This window comes from Drosophila innubila (genome assembly GCF_004354385.1).
Source record: "Drosophila innubila isolate TH190305 chromosome 3L unlocalized genomic scaffold, UK_Dinn_1.0 0_D_3L, whole genome shotgun sequence".
In the NCBI taxonomy this organism is placed as follows: Eukaryota; Metazoa; Arthropoda; class Insecta; order Diptera; family Drosophilidae; genus Drosophila; species Drosophila innubila.
Window position 1 is genome coordinate 7114267 of NW_022995376.1, and position 20386 is coordinate 7134652.

The 20386-nt window shown below is 36.8% G+C and overlaps 1 protein-coding gene across 2 annotated transcripts; it reads right to left on the reverse strand.

The window, feature by feature from the left end:
- Window positions 1-319: 319 nt before the first annotated feature.
- Window positions 320-16553, reverse strand: LOC117788705 (band 7 protein AGAP004871). 2 transcript variants are annotated; one of them, XM_034627545.1, is made up of 9 exons: window positions 15692-16553; window positions 13551-13586; window positions 12807-12916; window positions 11906-11978; window positions 11114-11196; window positions 4549-4752; window positions 3747-3802; window positions 2054-2234; window positions 320-1938 (listed from the first exon to the last, which is right to left on the reverse strand). In XM_034627545.1, the coding sequence occupies exons 1-9, from the start codon at window positions 16203-16205 to the stop codon at window positions 1588-1590; spliced, it is 1608 nt and encodes a 535-aa protein (XP_034483436.1). In that variant the 5' UTR covers window positions 16206-16553; the 3' UTR covers window positions 320-1587. The 2 variants fall into 2 exon arrangements, with proteins under 2 accessions (XP_034483436.1, XP_034483437.1); XM_034627546.1 differs by lacking the exon at window positions 13551-13586.
- Between the last annotated feature and the right edge of the window lie 3833 nt (window positions 16554-20386).

The window sequence follows — 20386 nt, forward strand, 5'->3', positions numbered from 1 at the left end:
ATATAAGTAATAATGAAATCGTTTCTTTTTTCTAAAAATTTCTTCAAAGGCAAAAATTTACATAATATTCGTATGTAGGTAGTTAATTATTGTTTTTTTTTATGTTTGCATGTATTGAATTGATTGATAACTCTTAATGAAGTGCGTTAAAAAGTAAGATTTGTGTGAAGCTAATGAACTTGAAAGATCTGAATTAGAATTTCTTGAATGAACACTACGCAAATGTAAGAACTATGCAATTGCTACTAGAATTTTCGATTTCAATTTCGTTTTCGAATTTAATAAATCGTACAATCTATACATATGATATTTGCATCAATGAAACTAACACATGACAAGAATGTGTATATATAACTTTATTTGTATTATAGTTTTAGATGAATTTCCTTCCATTAAGTTCTTATAATGGGTAAAACGGTTCTGTCCTTTTTTTTCTGTCCATTTTTATTATCTGTCCGGTTTGGTTATTGTATGTACAATAAATTCGTATTACATTTATTTATTGTATATGTATGAGTATGAACGTTAAATACGCTTTTTGTATTATATAGTTCCAATATTATGGAACCATATATATTTACTATATCGTATATAGTAATAAGGCAGCTGTTGAATCCGTCCAACTGCTGATGAAAATTAAGAACTATTTGTATAAACAGTTATTTAGTTCTATTTGTATTTGTTCCATTCAAGTTGTGATTATTTGAAGTAATTATTATTGCTTATATATGGATGTCTGTAGATTATGTTTACTTCCAGTGGTCAATATGGTTATTAAAACATTTCTAGTTAAACGATGCTGATCAATACAAATTGTTCTATCACATTTTATAGATCAATTTTCAAATGCAATATACGATTATGCAATTGTATATCTTGTATATAAGTCATTTACCTAATGTATTTCTTAGACATATCGTATGGTATGTATGGTAATTTGGGGGACACATATTAACATCTTAAAGCTATACATTTACAAAACGCAATTTGACATCTATATATTCACTTCGAAATGGTCAAACAGTTTGGCAGATTCGTTTTCGAAAATTCAAAACCAAACCAACCATTTTTGACTATTTCAAAATTTATTACACGAATAAATAATCAATTTTAATATTCTCAAAACTGGTTGGTTTTAGAATTTTCACGAGTGTCTGCAAATGTTTTTCTTTTGTTCGATTTCGAATACCCCTGTGAATTATAATGGGGAATATTGTGAACTATTATAGTTCTTAACTGTTTATTTACTGGTTCCAATTACGGAAACAATCGCACTTATTGGTGTCTAGAACTAAATGTTGTTGATTCTCATTTTGAATCGTTGTATGTGTTGCTGTGTGTGAGTGTGTAAATATAAAATACGCTGCACTGTTTCGTGAGCAGCCCTAATGTAATTTGCATACGTAACTGTTAAGGCAATGTTATAATTAACATGGCAGTGGAGCATGCATAACATATTTACACAGACAGCTCATTTTATGTGGTTGTGGTTGTTGTGGTGATTGTGGTGGTGTTGTTGTTGTTGTTGGTGCAGCGCATTTAATATTCGGCGATGCCGAATTATTTGCCTTGACTCGCCATTTACATTTACAAAGCCGATGAAATTTGCTGCGGTTGCTGTTGCTGCTGTTGTTGTTGCTGCTGCTGTTGCTGCTGCTGCATGGCCTGCTGTTCTTGTTGTTGTTGCTGCTGCAGCAGTTGTTGTATCTGATGCGGCGCCTGCTGTATTTGTTGCAATTGTTGTTGGGGCTGGTAGGGCTGTTGCTGCTGCTGCTGGAACTGCAATTGCTGATTGTGATGTTGCTGCTGGGCAGCAGCCGCAGCGGCCGCATTCTGTTGCGAGGTAGCTTCCGATGTTTTCAGGAAATACGTTATCAAGTCGATTGGCAGCGGGAAAACAATCGTCGAGTTCTTCTCCGCGGATATGGTGTTGAGTGTCTGGGCAAAAAGAATGTTGTGGTTTGGTTTGCTCGCTTGCACATATATAAATATTTATATATATATATAGGTATATATATATTCCTTTACACAGGTCAATGACCCAAATGCCTACCTGCAGATAGCGCAGCTGCAGTGCCGCCGGCGAACCGCCAATCACCTCGGATGCCTCGCGCAATGCCTTCGATGCCTTCTGTTCACCTTCGGCGGCAATGACTTTGGCGCGTGCCTCACGAGCTGCCTCTGCCTCGGCGGCCATGGCACGTTGCAGTTGCACTGGCAGACGCACGTCCTTGCTGTTGGTTGTCCAATAGAAAAGTACATACATTAGCCATTACTCTTACAAATGCCAGGCACATTCTCTAGCTCTAAACTCATTTGCCAAATTCAAACACCAATTGAGGCTAATCCCCCCCCCATCAACTATACTAAATTTTAATACAATATTGGCATTTAAAGCTCATTCTCTATGACTGCCTAATGTCCTGTATTAAGCTTCAAAAATTCATCAGGATATGGTATTGTTTGATTTGATTGATCTGAGGCATTGTTGTCAAGTGAAAGCCTAGAAATATTTTTCTACCGTTTTGCTAACTTTTGAATTGAAAAAATTGGCAATTTCAATGCAACTTTCACAATTCATTAGTTTATTGTGTAGAAATTGTGAAAAGTGCTTTGAAATTTGCCACTTTTCCAATTCAATTAGCAAAATTTATCCATACTTTCATTTTGCTGTGAAAGTTTTAAATTTGTTGCAAAGTTTGCCACATTTTTATAGAAACCATAAACTTATTTTGTGTGTCTTTTTGTTTTTGCCAAACAATTTTCATAGTTTTCAAGTGGAAGTCATGAGAAGAGGCTGCCACTTCAATAAGTTGAAATTGGCTAGAATAAATAACTTTTTTTATAGAGCTTATATATATAACCTAGGTTCAATCGATAGATCATTTAAACAGGTGTTTGTTTAAGCTACTAATTTAATTTTTGTATTGTTAGCTAAAGCTAAGTTCCATTTTTTTCTATGCTCATTATATCCTAATCCTATATCTTTTAGCTTTTATATTCATTTCATCATTTCCTTTTCGAATTTATAGCTCCACAAACCATAAAAATTTGCCCTACTCTACTGTCTACATAAAAATGTTGACCATATTTTGTTAGCCATGACAAAAAAATGTTATCAGCTGATTAATTTCATAAAAATTCTCGCCCAACAACAACAGTAAAATGCTGTGAGACTGTCATAAAAATGAAACAATTTTCATAGACACATTGCAGAAAAATGACAAAAGGCCGTAGGTCAATAGCCACAGCTTAAACCACAACAACAGCTTCAACAACATCAACAATCAACGCGTCAAGTTGTTGGCCATTGCAGCAGCTGTAACATGGCCATGTTGTTGTTGTAACTGTTGTTGTTACATGTATTTGACAAGCTGTCACACTTGCAGACCTGACAGGACAACGGAACAACAGCTGCTCGAGTGGGAGCTGGACAGTCAGGCAGTTAGGGAATTAAGGAGGAGTGAGAGGATTTCCCGCTTGTCCCGACGCGGCTAATAATAAATTACAAGAGCGCAACAAAGTAATAGTAACAGTTACAGCAACTGTGACAGCAGACAAAGGCCAGTTGCTGCTCTCTGGCTATAATCAAATGTTCCCTCAAACATAATGGCACAAACCAGCTACATTTATTCCAGCTTCTTTTTCTTTTTTTCTTTTTTGGTGACATAGAAATCTCTAAAGTGTGTTAGAGTATGTGTGTGTGTGTTTGTGTGTGTTTGTGGCATAAAAGTTGCACTACTTACATTTCAACACGTTCAACTTTGATGCCCCAGGCATCGGTGGCTTCGTCGAGCTGAACCTGTTTATGATTTGGCCCACATAAAGTTGGCAGGTGTGTGTGTGTGTGTGTATGTATGTGAATGGTTGTATATGTATTAAAAATAGCAGTAAAAACACATTAGTTTTTGTTTACACACGGTTTTCATGTTGTTAACTATGTGATGGCTTTTTGCCTTTCACATTTCACATTGTTTTTGTGGGTCGCTGCAGCATCCTTGAAACATTAAAACTGCAAACAAAAAAATAGTACCTAAATAATATGCAGCACTTGCGTTGCGTCTAACGGCGTGGAAGCGCCACAGAAATGTTGCTTTGGCAACTTGGCATTTGTGGCAGCAGCTGCAGCCCAAAACAAGGCGTGGCAAGCAAAACTGTGCTGATTTTGAGCTATTTTTCAAATGCCCATAAAAATAAATAAATAAAGAGACTGAGAAGGAGCTGAGAGAGAATGAAATTTAGCTGGAAATGAAGCTAAAGATAAAGCTTCAATTTGGTTTGGCAACATTTTTGTGGAAAATCGTTGTTGCAACTTGTTTGGCAGCTGCTGCTAAATTGCCATTAATATGTTGCACTTAAAGTTTTGTGGCAAGCAACTTTAAAGTCGTTGCATTAATTAGACGGCATGTGGCAAGTTGGCAAGTGGCTAAAAGAGAGCACACACATAAGTCAATTACACAAGGAGAGAGAGAGAGAGAGGGAGAGAGACTGAGATGTGGATGGTTGGGTGGCTTTTGCGACGTTGCCACCCAGTTGGAAAGTACTCACCTGCATTGTGCCGGAAATCGTCATACGCTCGCTGAGTATCTCATGCAAATGCCGAGTTCCCATTGTGTTTCGTAGAGTAGTCTGTGCCAGTAGTCTGGTCGAATGGTGAGCATTCTCCACGTTCGCTATGGAGACGGTTGCATTTGATACGCGATAGTAAACCACTGCATCCACCGAAACCGTAACGCTATCCTTTGTCAGAACCTACAAGATGCAGTGGTTGGAGATTTTTTTTTTTGCTTTATCTTTTATCTTTTCTCTATTTTTGCTATTTTTTTTTTTTTTTGTTTTGTTTGCATTTATTTATTTTTATTGTTGTTGCTCTACGACTATTGTTGCTTGCGTTTGTTTCTATTTCTTGCTGGTTTATATTTATTATGCTTGTTATTGTTGCTACAGACATGACAGAAACTGCGAAGACTGCGAAGATGGCGTGATAAGCTGCATGTGTATCTAAATATATATATATATATGTATCTGTATCTGTATCTTTAGCTGTTGTTGTAGCTATTTGAATATTTTAGTAGCTGCTGTGCACTTTTGCTTAGAGTGGCATAATACGAATACGAATGCACTTGACTGTTAGCTTGTCTCGTTCTTGCTCTTGCTCTTGGTCTTTGCTTTATTACAACTAAGTGCAGAGTGCAAACTTTTGACGCCAACAGCGAGACAGACACACATGTGTGTGAGAGAGCAAGACAGAGACAGGACAGACAACATAAATGTGGCTTTTATTTTGATTATTTGCTGCTAAATGTGTGTGTGTGTTTGTGTGTGAAGCCATTTTGCATTATTTGTTGGTAGTTGCAGTCAAGATACAAGATACTTTTGTGCAGCGTTTTCATAGCAATTTGTTGCGATTGTAGCATTTATATAGTTTAAGCTTATTTGTTTTATTTTTTATATATATTTTTAGGTTTTATGTGACTTGAGCTTTGAGCTCGATAGCGATACGTGGAGCAAACTCAAGAGCTTTGAAGTTACAGTGTATAAGTTATAGGCATGTTTTATTGCATTGAAATGATGATTAATACTTATAAGTTTATATATATTATTATACAGATACAAAAAGGTTGCAAATCAAAAGGCAGACAAACCACGAAATTAACTTAAGAACTTGGTTGAAATGTTATAGTAGTTATTACTAGTATATATAGACAATTTATATATACCCACAATTGAGAGACAGATAGAGAGAGAGAGAGAGAGTAGCGTAGAGAAAGTATGAGGAAAAACAGAGAGAGAGCGAGCGATAGAGAAATGTTTTTCTTTCTTTTTTTTTGTTGTTGTTGTGTAACTTGGAAACTTGGAAATTGGGTTTCTCTTTTCTTTATTGGTTATACGATTGTTTGCACTTTACTCACTCGCAGTCATTTTCCACTTGCCCAAATGCTGTCAGCTCTTGATGCCCAAATCAAACTCTTATATTTTTATGCCCTGGCCCAAAGGCCAAAACCAAAAGTTTACTCGTAACCAAAACCCAAAAACCCGCCCAAAACTATTTGCACAAAAGCATCAGCGTCAAGGCAAAAGTTTGACTACATCTTTAGCCTTTCTTTTCCTTTTTTTTTCCTTTTTTTTTGGGATTATTTTACGACCTGTGCCATGTGCAGGCCGTCTAGACCGCTTTTTATAGCACTCTCTGGCTTTGGTGTCAATGTTGTTTAGTGTCGATTGTGCTGATGCTTCAGAGTTTTCAATATAGTTGTTTGGCAATGTTTTGGGCAATTCATTTCTTCTATTAGCATAAATATCAGCTGAAAATGAGCGTGCCACGGTGCGTATACTTCATTTAATAAAAGGCTGCCGCAAAAACTTGGAAATTTGTTCATTTGCATTCACTTAACTTATCTTAATGTTGGTCAAAAAAGTCGCAAGAAAGTGTGGCTGCAATCTGTAAAATGAATTGGCCAATATTGCGGGCTGGCTACTTAGAATAGTTTAGGGTAATCTGCTTATCAGGTTCAGGCACACTTAAATGATATGAGCATGAGCTGAAAGGGTTTTAATTCCCCAAGTGCTTAGTCAACCGCAGCCATTTCAACTTCTTCTTTATCAAAGTGGGCCAAAATGGGAAAGACTCACACACACACACACTACACTGTGTGTGTTTCTATTCAGTTCGTTCTCTAAATCAATTTTCAAGAACAATGGCTGCAAATTCGAACAATAGACCAAGTGTTCAACGGTGTATGTAAGAGTGAATGTATTGGTAGCTATGTGTGTGTGTGTGTGTGTGTGTAGTAGGTGGATTAAATTGGGTGTTAACTGCAGTTGGCATTGTCAGAGAGGTGTGTGTGTGTGTGTGTGTGTATGTGGCATGGCATAGAAAGTAAATGAAAGAACAATGAATGGAAATTGAACAATAGAAAGAAAGAATTATTGGACTGAAAATCATATATAATTAATAAGTATTACTTAACAATTTTCATACATATTTGTTTATACACTGTAACAGCTAAACTAATGAGCCTTGAAAATATAAATATTATCAGTTCTTATTACAATTTGCACAGTTTGGCCATTAAATTTGATTGCAGATCAATTTTATTTCAAATTTCAAATGTAAATCATATTTCAACTGAAAATTTATATATATTTATATATATAGATAGATCTACTACTGATTGAAGCACTATCTAGATGATAGTGAGTGAGTGAGACAGAGCGAGAGAGAGAGGTAGAGATAGACAGACAGAGAGAGAGAGAGAGGGGCAACCGACTTGATATTTATCGATGCATTTTTTAATGGGCATCAACTAAGGCGCCCGAGGTAGTTATAAAACTAATTTCTTTTATATATAATAGCTTCGTTCTATATGGTATATATTTAATATATAGGTACTACAATGCTGGGGGTTTTAGTTGCTCTAGCTAAGCGTTTCAGTTACAGTTGCGATTTCTAGACATCGAGCGGGCGGCGACGAAATTTGCTTTCTTTGCTTTCGTTTATTTCATGCGTGCGATTTTTTGACTTTGATTGATTTGAATCGATTTAAAGCTTTATAATTCTTTTTTCATTGACCGAGTGTTACGAGTGTTACCCACATTGAAAACAGCCTAAACCACGCAAAACACACATAGATGAACTCGACATGGATTGCTTGCTTGATATATATTTTTGCATATTTGGTTGCACATAGATATCTATATGATGCCACAGCGCCCACACTTCACAGAGGTGAGGGGGCGTGGCAGCATATAGTTATATATGCTTAACACAAGTTTCAATTCAGTTAGTTTTTGTTATTTCTCTTTGATTTCATTTTATTGTTGGGGTGCGTACTTTTTAGCGTCCTTCGCTTTGTGCTCAAACAGATCAAATGTTAACGGTTATTTAGTTAGTGGTAAGTACAAAAATTACGAGTATAAATGTTGTCCAAAACTAAAGTATGTACCTGTATGTGTGTGTACTAAACTAAAAATGATTATCAAATGTATATATAATTTTGAGTCGTTTACTGTGTGATGTTTTTGAACTTGTACTTAATTTAAATGTATGTATGTGTGTGTGTGTGTGTTTTTTTTTTAAATTTATTTGTCTTTTATAAGTTTTTAGTTTTGTTTTTTTTTTTTTTTATTGTTGACAGAAAGCATTTTAGAATAGACATTTATGGAAATATATATTTAGCATGCTCTCAAAAATTATTTGAACGCTTAATCGAAGGAGGGAGAGTGGGGGGTATCAAAAAGTTAGTGCATTTGGTATACGTGTATCTTTTTATAGGGTAGTTTGGGGGTATATTGTTGATTGGTATTCGGTATTCGGTATCGGTATCAGTTTATATATCAAAAACAATCGTTTCGCTAAACAAAACTAACATAGCTCAAAAACAAAATCAGTATATATATAGAGGTATATATTGAGTTAGATATAGAGCGTGGGTTGGATAGACAGTTGGAAAAGATACAGAGAAAGAGATATAGAGAGGAACAGAGATAGAGAGAGAGAGAGAGATACAGAGTAAGAGAGAGATAGTTAAACAGTTAGAAATTAACTGATTAACTTTAAGTACTTATTTCGAGCGGGCGAGTGAGCAAGACAGTTTTAAAAGTTACACAGAGAGAGAGAGAGAGATAGAGATATAGATAGAGAGAGAGATAGAAAGAGAGAGAGATAGGACGCTTTGTGTGTGCATTTAAGTGGCTTAAGGTATTTATCAATGAAATTTCTGAGTGTGTGTGTGTTTTTGAGAGTGTGGTTCACTTTCTGTTGCATACTTTTCAGCTACACAAGACCTAAGCTATGTGGTTGTATGCATGTGTATGTATGTTAGCGAGTGTGTGTGTGTATCTAGGGGAATTGTTGGTTGCTTGTTCGGTTCTTTGGTTGGTGGTGCGGGTGGAACGAGTTTGAAGTGGTGTGTGTGTTTTACCCTGTGTTCAGTGAACAAAACATTTCACAATTTTTCAGAATTTTCATTTTTCGTTTCGATGCAAGCCAATTTTCTAGTGCTGTTCATTTGAGTTTTCTTAGTTGATTTTCGGATTTTTGATTTGCCCGCCCCCTTTTTCAGGCGCCCGCCCACCAATTCAGTATTTTTGAGATAAAGTCTTTAGTGCATTTCTTTTTTTTAGCTGCTCTGCTGAACACAGAGAATCTTTCAGTTAATATGCTTATCATTTGCTTTTCATATTAGTTGGTCTTTTATCATAATTTTTTTTTTGGTTGGGTTGCTTCGATTTCTAATTGCAAAAGACAATCAGATTTGTTCAACTATGCAAATTGTAATAAGTTGAAGTTAAAGGCTTTAAGACACCAACAACTGAACAAGTACAATAAATTAAACTAAAAAAATTAAAATAAAAATGAATGCGACACGATTAATTGGTAATTTCGTATGCATTTTATACACGACAACAACGACAATGACAATAACAACAACAAGATGAACTCGACAACGCTTATGTTTTAAATAAAGTTATATTCTGTTTCTGTTTCTGTATCTGTTACAGTTTCAGTTTTCAGTATTCTGTGTTGAATCTGAGGGCATTGCCGCAGTGGCCTTCATGCGTTTTACACAAAAAAAAAAAACAGAAAAAGCAAAAGAAATCGAAGGAAAACAAATAAAAGAAGCGGAAAAATAAAACTGAAAATGTTGGCGGAAGTTACAAAGTGTACAGAAAAACCTTAAAAAACTGAAAAAATATACAAAAGGGTATTCAAATAAAGTGAAATTGGCAAAGAACGAGGGATAAAAAAAATGCATTTGGTTGGCTTTTTTTGTATTTGCTCCACGTGAGCTCAGTTTCAGCCAGAGAACCGTCTTTAATATGTTTTTTTCTTGTCTATTTATTCAGCATATTTATTAAATGTTTCATTTCATACACTTTATGAGTTATGTACATGAATGTGAGGACCTCACAAAATTAACAAACATATATTGAGAGAAAAATAATGGAGTCAAATAAAATGGAGCACGCTTTTGTCTGTGGGAATTGTTTAAGTGTATGTAAATGTGTGTGTGTGTGTGTGTGTATGATGTGGTCTAGTGCACACCAATGAGAGAGAATAATAACAACCATAAATATGATAATAATTAAATCGGCAACATTGTTCAACTTGAATACGACAACAAGTACCATACAAAAGTAGTATTAAAACATACAACAAGACTACGAACAACAACAACAACGTTAGAGACTGCTTGTCTGTGTGTGTGTGTGTATATGTGTGGTTGAGTGGCCACGCCCACGATCTGTACTAATATAAATGCAAAAGGAAAGTGAGCAAATGCAACAAAAATATAATTCAAACGAGATTTTCTGCTGCTTATTTGCTTTGAGTTGTTGTTGCTGTATGTATGTGTGTGTGTGTGTGTGTGTGTTGTGGCTAGGGGTTAGAAATGTTGTAGATATAGAGATAGAAAGAGAGAGATAGAGTGAGAGAGAGAGAGTGAGGCTGCAGCTGAGCAGGAAGAAACACAGTTACGCAGGAAAACGCAAGACGAATAATAACAGAAATGAAAGCCAAAGTAAACACCATGACATGCGATGACAACAAGAAGAACAACAACACAAAAACAACAATAATAACAAGAAAGAAGAGGAACACAAACACACACACACACACAGACAATCACAGTCACATACACAAAAAGGAAACGAAAAGAAGGCAAGGATAACGTTGCGTATGCGTAATTCACGCTCCAGTTGCGTGTCCTGTGTTCTGTGTGTGTACGTGTGAGCATAGCTGTGTGTGTGTGTGTGTGTGTGTGTGTGTGAGTGTGTCAGCAAAATCAACACAGAAACTCAGTGAGTCTGCAGTGCTTACATTTGCCATATGAGCCATGTTATGTATTCAGTGTGTCGATTGGGCCAAATACAAAATCAAAAATTTTTTGGCTAACAAAATGTGTTTGCTTGGAACCAAAACATGTGGCAAAAAGCTAAAAGTTTTTCATTTTTTTATTGTTTTTCACTTAACATTTCAGCATTTAAATTGTGTTTTCTTGTGCTAGTGAGCGAATTGTGTGTGAGTGTGTGAGTATGTGTGTGAGTGTGTGTTAACAACAGCAACAACAATAATATAGTGAAAATTTGTTGCTGCTGCCATCGAACTTACCTCCTGTGGTGGCACATCATAGGTGCGAGTACGCAAATCCACCCGAGCATAAGAGTCAATGCACGGCAGTATAAAGAAGATGCCTGCAGATAAAGTTCAAGTAAGTCTGGCATAAAATATAATATATATCCTGAGATATAGAGTATACACAGAAAAAACGAAAAATTATGTGCCAGAAATACTGCAGTCCCGCATTTAGTTAAACCAAGTATGAAATACATGAATGAATGCCAATTTTTTTAACTTAGCTCTCAGCAAAAATGTTTACTATTGTAGCTCTGTAAAATTTGTTAAAGTAAGATCAAATTTTTACTAAATATTATTTTGACTTTTTTGACTTTATTAAAAATCATTTTAATCGAGCCATTTCGAAGAATGTAAGCTAAAAATACTAACTTGTGCAAAAATATGTCAAATTAATACTAAATTTTATATTATAGCGTGAACACATTTTCTGAATTTATGTTTAAAAATTACATGCTTTTAACAAGAATTTTAATCTTGAATTTTTGAATGATATTTTATTTTTGTGTACAAAGTTATAAGTTTTGAGTTGTAAAACTAAATTGTTGGCCAATTTTTTCCGACACGTTTTTCTATTAACTGTCTGTCATCTGGTCGCATACTTGGCCCCAAAAAAAAAGAAAGCTTTGCGCTAATTTGGAGCAAGTGCAGCTATTAACACAAATTCTTGTCACCAACGCCAAACCAGCAACTCTTGAATTTGCATAGCAACCTTCCCTGCCCCTGGCCCCTCCCCCTCGTGCCCCTTTGCCCGCAGTTGCCACTCACCTGGACCCTTGGCACCGCCCTGCATGAGTCGGCCCAAACGAAAGATAACCGCTCTCTCGTACTCCTGCACCACCTGCAGATGAGACAGCGAAAATAGCGAGAATGCGAGAAGGCGAAACGTGAGCAAAATGTGCAAAATTAAATTGAAATTCAGACAGCAGAGCTCCGCCAAAAGCAACTGCAACTACAACTGCAATGAGCTGCAGATGCTCTGGCAAAGCGATTTTTAAGTGCATTTCTATAGAAATTGAATACTTAAGAAACTTTAAACTATCGTTAGTACTATTATTTAAGTAAATCAAGTGAATTGCTTTAAAAATACTTTGACAATTTGGCTTGTAACTGAGAGATTGTAAAAATTGCAGAAAAGATAGTAATTTTCTCAAAAGAATAAGGTTTTTTTCGAATTTGAAATTAGTTTTATTGATTTTCTTACGAAAGTCTTACAGCTTAAATAAATTAATTAATAACTGATTTTTTAAAAAATTTAATTTAATATTTTTTGGAATTTAATTGAAATAATTTTAAAATAAAAAGTATATCAGAGTATCACATTTATAAAAGGCTGAAAAGACTTTTTTACGATACTAATTGCAATAGATTTACAGCTTAAAGTAAATGTATTAATTACAAAATGTTTATTAAATTGTATTTAATTTTTTTAATAGGTTATAATTACATGAAAAGGGTATACAAATATTAAAATCCTTAACATAGTTTTTCTTGCGATAGTACTCTCGATAGTTATGCAGCTCTAATCATATTTATTTATTGCTGACAAGATGATGGATACATTTTTCAATGGAACTTTGCCAGCGATAAATATAAAAAAAACAACAAAAAAGACTGAAGAACTTAAGCTTATTGGGAATGGCAATATATTTGGAAGTCAGGAACTTACCTTGAAGCAGACGAAGAGACTGAACGGCAGCGTCATTATCACAAGTGCCACGGATAGAAATATTAGCAATTTGCCGCATGTTGATGCCTTGTCGCTGATTTCCTCGTCCGCTGTGAGTAAATTGTGGCAAAAAGAGAAGAATGTGAAATTTATAGCGCTAAACGTGGCATCAGCGTGCAGATAAACTGAAGGCAATAGATAATGCTGCAAATTAAGTTTCAGTTTTTATGCTCACAAAAATTTCAATTGCATAACGCGACCAAGTTCGAAAAACATAAAAAATATATAATATATCAATTTCCAAAATATTTGTTGCTCTTCAAGTTTAGCCAAAAATGTAAGTTTTTGTTTTTGTCTTGTTTGTTTTGTTTGTTTGTTTGTTTGTTTTCTTATTTCGTATTTAGTGGGACAACAAGTCGCCCATTTTGAGGTTACACAGACACAGCGAGCGAGCCTTGTAAAAGTCAAAAATAAGCTTGAGTTTTAGAAAAAGAACTGTAGCATACTTAGGAGCGCACGCCAGTTGACCATAAACAACAAAATGTTAAAATGTTTAAATGTAAAAATGTAAGAAAGTAAGAACAAAAGGTTAAGCATTTAACGAGACAAATAAGCGCAGATTATCATAAATATGTTTTAAGCATAACTTGTGTATTCTTGTTCAGGATGTGGGATTTTTTATTTGTTTTTCTGTTTTGGTTTTTCTTTTTTTTTTTTTTTGGTTTCCAAATTAGTGCGACTTACAATAGAGAAATCCATGTGAATGTTTTGCTTGTGTATCTGCAAGAATACGATAAATCAAATGATTGTCAAAATTAATTGGACTTGAGGATGGGGAGAAAAACAGTTGGCACTCAGTTCTGGACATCTTCATCTGTTTAATTGGGGAGCCATGTTGCAACATGCAGCAAACCAGCTAGCTAACTAACTAACTAACTAACTAGCTAACTAATTAACTAACTGATTGTTTGATAGATAGATTGATTGATTAACTACCAAAAATACAAATGAAAGCAAATCATAATTAATGCATGTCATGTCACTTAAATGCTATTTACAGTTGCAGTTGCATTTGCAATTGCAGTTACAGTTTGCCTCAGTGTTTTTACTGCCTGGCAATTAGCGTCGCAGTTTCCATTTCAGTTTCAATTACAGTTCATTGAGAACTTGCCACAATGCTGGCACTCAACGCCCACTGATGTCAGCAAAGTGTTTTTAACGAGCTCACACACACAGACACAGACACACCAGATACAATACATACACAGAAATATAGCTGAAACTCTGAACAAGTTTGCTGAGCTGAAACTGTGGAACCTTCAGCACTGCTAAGCCAACAAGCTGTTAAACATTTCGCCCACACTTCGAGCTCGCTTCTAGAAGCTCTAGGACAAACTTTTGAAATTGAAATTGATTTCGAAATAATTGCAATGGCGTTGACGTCGATTTGAATGTTGTCAAGGCGCTTGCGGATGCGGATGCGGATGCAAATGCGGATGTGGTGTCTGCTGACAAATGAAGCTCTGTGCTGTTGCTGTGAGAGAGTGTGCGTTGTGCTGTGCTAATAGATTTATGGCCAAATTGCTTTACCTGCCATAAAATTTAAAAATAGAATACAGTATTGTGAGTTGTGCTCAAAGTGTAATTAGTTTTGGGATTTGTTCGAGCTTTAGCTAAATGTATTTTTGCTTGCAGCACAAACAACTGTTTTTTTTTGCTCTTTGCATTTTTAAAGAGTTTGCGCTAAATTTATGGCACTAATATTAATGAGTATGCAGTATTATTTTTTTGTTTTTTTTTTGGTTTATATCATTATCTCGTTGCTTCAGTTTCACGAATGTGTGGTCATCATTTTTTAATGACCAAACAGTTAGCGAGTGTTGCCCTCAAGCTGCTACCCTCTCCTCCATCTCCTTTTCCTCCGCTCCCTCTCTTGCGCTTTGCTCCCCCGTTGCTGTCCGTCAGAATACGCATACGTCATAGCAGCAAGCCCCTGGCAAAAAGCTTTGCGCTGAAAATGGGTCAGTTTGTTGTTGTTGCTGTTGTTGTTGTTGTTGTTGCTGCTGCTGTTGGTATTGTTGTACATGCTTTTTAAGGCACTGATTGAATTTTGCATGCCAAATGCGTGTATACTTTGAGACAGCCAAGATTTACAGCAGGCATGGCAAATTGGGCTTAAGCATATTTGGGCTAAAACCCTTTTGTCAGCCTAATGAAGCGATTAGCGTGCATATGAAATGATAAGTACATTAGCCCACAGTTAACACACAAACACACATACACACAGCAGTCATACATACATACATAAATTTGAAGAAAAGGTTTATTAGCAGACTTTAATATAAAATGAATTATATTCAACATTTAGCATACATACACAAAACCAAACAATGGAGCTACAGATACACACACACACACACGCACACACACACGCACGTAGAGAGAGTGAAATGAATGTGTATTTGTGTGTGGCATACAAATTGCATCAATAAATTATGAGCCTGTTGAGTGATGCGTTTGTGAGCGTATAGAAAAGTGATTTAATTTTGCTGCTATTTTATTGCGTTGGCCGCTAATGAAATTTCCATGAAAATGGCAGCCATAAAACACAAAATGGCGAATGGCGAATGCTATAGAAAGAGATATTTGAATAATATTGTAGCATACTTTTTGGGGCAGGTCGTCGCGCAACAAGTACAACGCGCCCCAAAGGAAATGCATATAAATTTGATATAGATAAAAGCCAGCAAACAGCCCCACAGCGCCATCAAATGATGATATACACAATTAAGACTAGATATATATTTATATATATTTGTTTGTAATTTTTTCAATTTAATATATACACAAGAAGAGTTGCAACGAGTTGCCTGAGGAGGACTCACCTCGTCGCTGCTCGGCTCTGTGTATGGCCTGCTGTTGATGCGACTGCTGCATCAGCGCATGATGACTGTGTGGCAGTGGCAACTGCTGCTGTTGCATGGGCAGTTGTTGCTGCTGCTGTTGTTGCAGCTGCTGCTGTTGTTGCGGCTGCTGTTGGTGGTTCTCGCGTTCTCTAATCTGTGGTGTTGGCGCCTGTTGCAACTGCTGCAACATGGGATGTTGTTGATGTGCCTGCTGCTGCTGCTGCTGCTGCTGCTGTTGCTGCTGTTGTTGTTGCTGCGGCTGCTGCATGCTTGACTGTGATGTGCCTGATGATATGGGCAGATGATGTTCCCGTTCTAGCGGCTCAATTGGCGCCGCAGCTGTTGGCGGTGGTGCTGGCGTTGCAAATGAACTGGTGCTGGTGGCAGCAACATTACGCTGCGGCTGCTGATGATGTCGATGCAATTGATGATCCCGATGCTCCATATCCATCATCGAGTCGGGCATCAAGCCGCGCTCACAAAACGACGCCATTGCAATCGTGGCCGTGGCCGTGGCTGGAGCCTGCTCCTGCTGCTCCTCCTGCTCAATCAGTGCGCTAATTGAGTTGGCAGTTGACCTGCCTCTGTGTGTGTGTGTTCAGTCTTCAGTTTGAGCACTTCTTAAATGCACATGCATGGCCAAGACTACCGCAAACGCATCCAAAATATTTAAAAAAAATCGACACACACTTTTCTTTCACAGAACAAGAAACAACTACATTAACACTTGCATGTAGACACACACACACACACACACACTACTCTGAGCACTAAGCACTGAGCTAGTTTCCTAGCACTTTCCACTCATTGTTGGTTGTCCCAGGCTCCCAGGTTGCTAGTGTTGCCTCCAGCTGCTGCTGTTGCTGCTGTTGCTGCCGCTGCCTCGCTCAGAATCCAACTGAAAGTGTGCGGACAGCGCGCATCCTTTTATATACAGCCAGCAATTCAGGAGCAAAGCTTTGCCTGAGAGCACTAAACTTTGTTATCAACGTCAGAGGCAGAGGCAGAGGCAGCAGCAACACTTGCCACCAAAAACGTGTGGCAAACGACAAATGGCAAATGATCAAATGAGCTTTTGCTGCGTTGCAGCTGCAATACGCATTGTTGTTGTTGTTGTTGTTGCTGTCGCCCCTTCCAGCTTTTTACCTTCTTTTATTTTCCAGCTTGCACTGACCTTGCGCATTGTGCCACACGTTGCGCTTTAGTTTTTACCCTGGCTTGAACTTCAGGAACAAAGCTTTGCCAAGCTTTCAAGCTGGGGAAATGCAATCGTTCCACAAATTGGCAGAGAGAGAGAGAGAGAGTGTGTATTTTAGTACACAGAGATGGTGCTAAAAACTAGAGAGAGTATCGAAGAGAGAGAGAGAGAGAGAGAGAGAGAGAGAGAGCGACAAATAGAGTCGTGTGGCATGCAAACGATGCTGTTGCCGATGCCTCAAACACACAGGTGAGAAATACGAATTTTCCGACACTTTTCCACGCTGTTGCTGCTGCTGCTGCTGCTGCTGCTGACTTTCATTGTAGTCAACCCCACTTGAGCGGCGGCTTTTCAATTTTTTCGCAAAAGCCCCATTTTTGTATTTGTTTACCGGCATGGAATGATATGGGTGCATGTGGCAAGCATCGACTCCATTATCTGCATTTCAATTGGTATACATGAAGAGGTAGCCAGCAAAGCAAAGGAGAGCGCCAGAAATAGGGAATATTCTAATGAACATTCTCGTACTGTCGCACATTTGGGTCACAGCAGCAGGAGCTTTGCTTTTTGAGTCGTCAATTACCATTTACGCTTCATTAAATGCCACGCGCACTCGCAACCTGCATTCAACCCAAAACAGAGTAACGGGTAACGGGTATCGAGTATCAAGTATCGAGTATCGAGTATCGAGAACAGAGCCAGAAGAGTCCCCTGTCGAGTGTCGTGTTAAATGTCGCACTACAGTGCGTATGAGTGTTGTTATGTGTGACATTTATGCATACACAATAATTCACTTCACTCCATTTCAATCTCATGTGAAGAGTCTTTCCCTTTTGGCCATATGTGTGTGCCATTAATTAATCCCTGGCATTTGATTAATGTGCCAATTGATTTGGGTATCCACTGTCTGTTTGCCGTAGACAAATAGCCATACTTGACTAGACAGCGAACTCATTAGACATTATGTTTGACCAAGGCTCCAAACCACATAAATTTGAAGAATGTTCCGTTTGACAGCTTAAACCAAGGAGTTAGAATTTATGCAATAATATTATTATATTTTGCCACTCTTTTATTTTTAATTTGTTTTAATTTTTTCAATCCTTTATAAAAAAATTTATTTGTAACTTTCTAACCAATTTTTCTCAAGATACTCATTTATTATTATTTTTTCACTGTTTCAAAATCATACTTAAATAAAATGATAGTAAAATGTATGAAATTAAAGTAATAATTTTTTTTTCGAACCAAAAAAAACCTTTAAACATTGTTATTTAAATGCAAAGTCGGCTTAATAGATTTGCAAGCGTTCCATTTGAAATTCCGTAGAATTACGAGGACATAAACTGAGCGTGAAGGCACTAAACCATCATTTGCCTTTACATCGCGATGCGATGGGATTTTTATAGACAAACATAAAAAGGCGCAAAGCACTTTGCGTATCGAAAACATTTCAGTTAACTGACGTTCAGGCGAAGATGAAAACGAAGACGAAGACGATGATGAACAAGATGACGAAGACAGAAGGCAAGGCCAAAACAAAAGCCACAAAACCATAAACAGAATTGCGACAGCAGAGCGATAGAGAGATGAGAGAGAGGAGAGAGAGCAAGACAGCTGAAGTTGGCTTGTCGAAGTCGAAAAGTCGTAGGAATGCCACAGCTCACAGTGACAATGGATAAATGAGAGAAAGCAAAGCGCTTGAGAAATGTCTGAAGAAAATCAAAAAAAATAAAAGAACATCAAAAATATAAACAAAAGAAAACCTTGTCAGAATATCTAAACTGAATGTGGCCTAAAGCAAAAGGCAATGCTGGCCAGGCCAAAACGCTGAACCGCATGTCCTGCGAGCGAAATTAGCCAGGCAAATATGTCGCACTTAACTACAAACGGAAGTGTCGGCACAGTGACAGCGCCAAAGATATCAGGACGAACACGTACACACAATACACTCACACACACACACACATACAGGACACACACAGTTGTACAATGGCCTAACATCCTGGCAAAGCAATTGCCTACACTGAAAAAAAGAGAAACTTCTAAAATCAAGAACATTCATCTTAAATATGCTGTTCTCAAAATAAGATTATTTTAAGACCAAATTACTAAAACTAAGATTATTAATCTAAAAAATCTTAAAATCTTAATATAAAAATAAAAATCTGAATTAGTTAGGACAGTATAAATAGGTACTATTAAAAAGACATTTATAAAATTACTAAAACAGAATAAAATATAAATGAATTAAAATTAAAATTTAAAAATAAAAAAAATTATAAATATAAAATATAACATTTATTTATTTATTTGATTATTTTTTGATTTTAATTTTAAGAATATTTATTCTTAGAATAAGAACTTATTTAAAATGTTCAGAAAATCAAGATGTGTTCTCTTAATTTAAGAATTTTATGTACTCATTTTTTAGACCAAAAGTCTAAGTTCTGAGACCAAAATCTTGATTTAAGAACATTTTTTTTATCAGTGTAGGCCTAACGAGGGAGCGTGTGTGTTGCGGGTTGAGGGGAAGGGCTACAGGGCTTGTGCCTCGTAATTGTTGACGTTTGCGCTTTTTGTCGGTGGGTGGGTGGTGGTATAGTGGGGTGGTTGGGTGGTTGGGTGGTGCTGGGCCATGTGACACAAATGCGTCGAATTATTGTCATATGAGGTCACTGTCCCTGTCTCGGCTCGCAGTGAAAGTTTTTGCACACACACACACACACACACACACTGATAAAGACACACTCACACACACACACAGACAAACTGACTGACACTATGACGCTTTGTTTGTCTGCCTTTTGGGTCTATTATGATGCTGGAAGTCAAGCTGAATTTTCTCTGGAACATTACCACAACAACAATATGGCTGCAACAACAACTTGCAACTTGTGGGCTTCGTTACACTCTTAAGTGGCCGCATCATTTTGCGGCAAATGCAACAGTTAACAGACGTTGCGTATACGACGTGTGGCCTAACAAATGTGCTGGATAATAGCTGAAAGCAAAGAGTTTTGCTAAGCTGCTTGAGGTTTTGTTAATCACCAGTTGATGAAAGAGGCACAAAAGAAGATTTGAACAGAATTAAGCTGTATTTACAGTTAGATTTAGAGAATTTATTAAACTCTTTTCTTTGGTAGTCCAATTCTAAACTAGAATTTCTTGTCAGAACTTCAAATTGGTAAGCTTAGAAGTAGAAAAAAGATAGCGACAACGATAAAAAAAATGTATGGAATTTATTGAGCTCTGTTCATTTAATACTAAGCCAGAATTTCCGTTTATGCACTGAGTTAAAATGAAGGAAAGCTGATAGGGGAGATAAGAACGGATTTGAAAAGATTACAGAGGAATGAGTATAAGAGGAGATCAGCAATGGAATTGCAAAATTATGGCATTTATTGCACTCTATTCATACCATTCTAAGCCAAAAAAAAAAAGAAAATAGTGCCAAGGAGATTAAAAATTTCTGA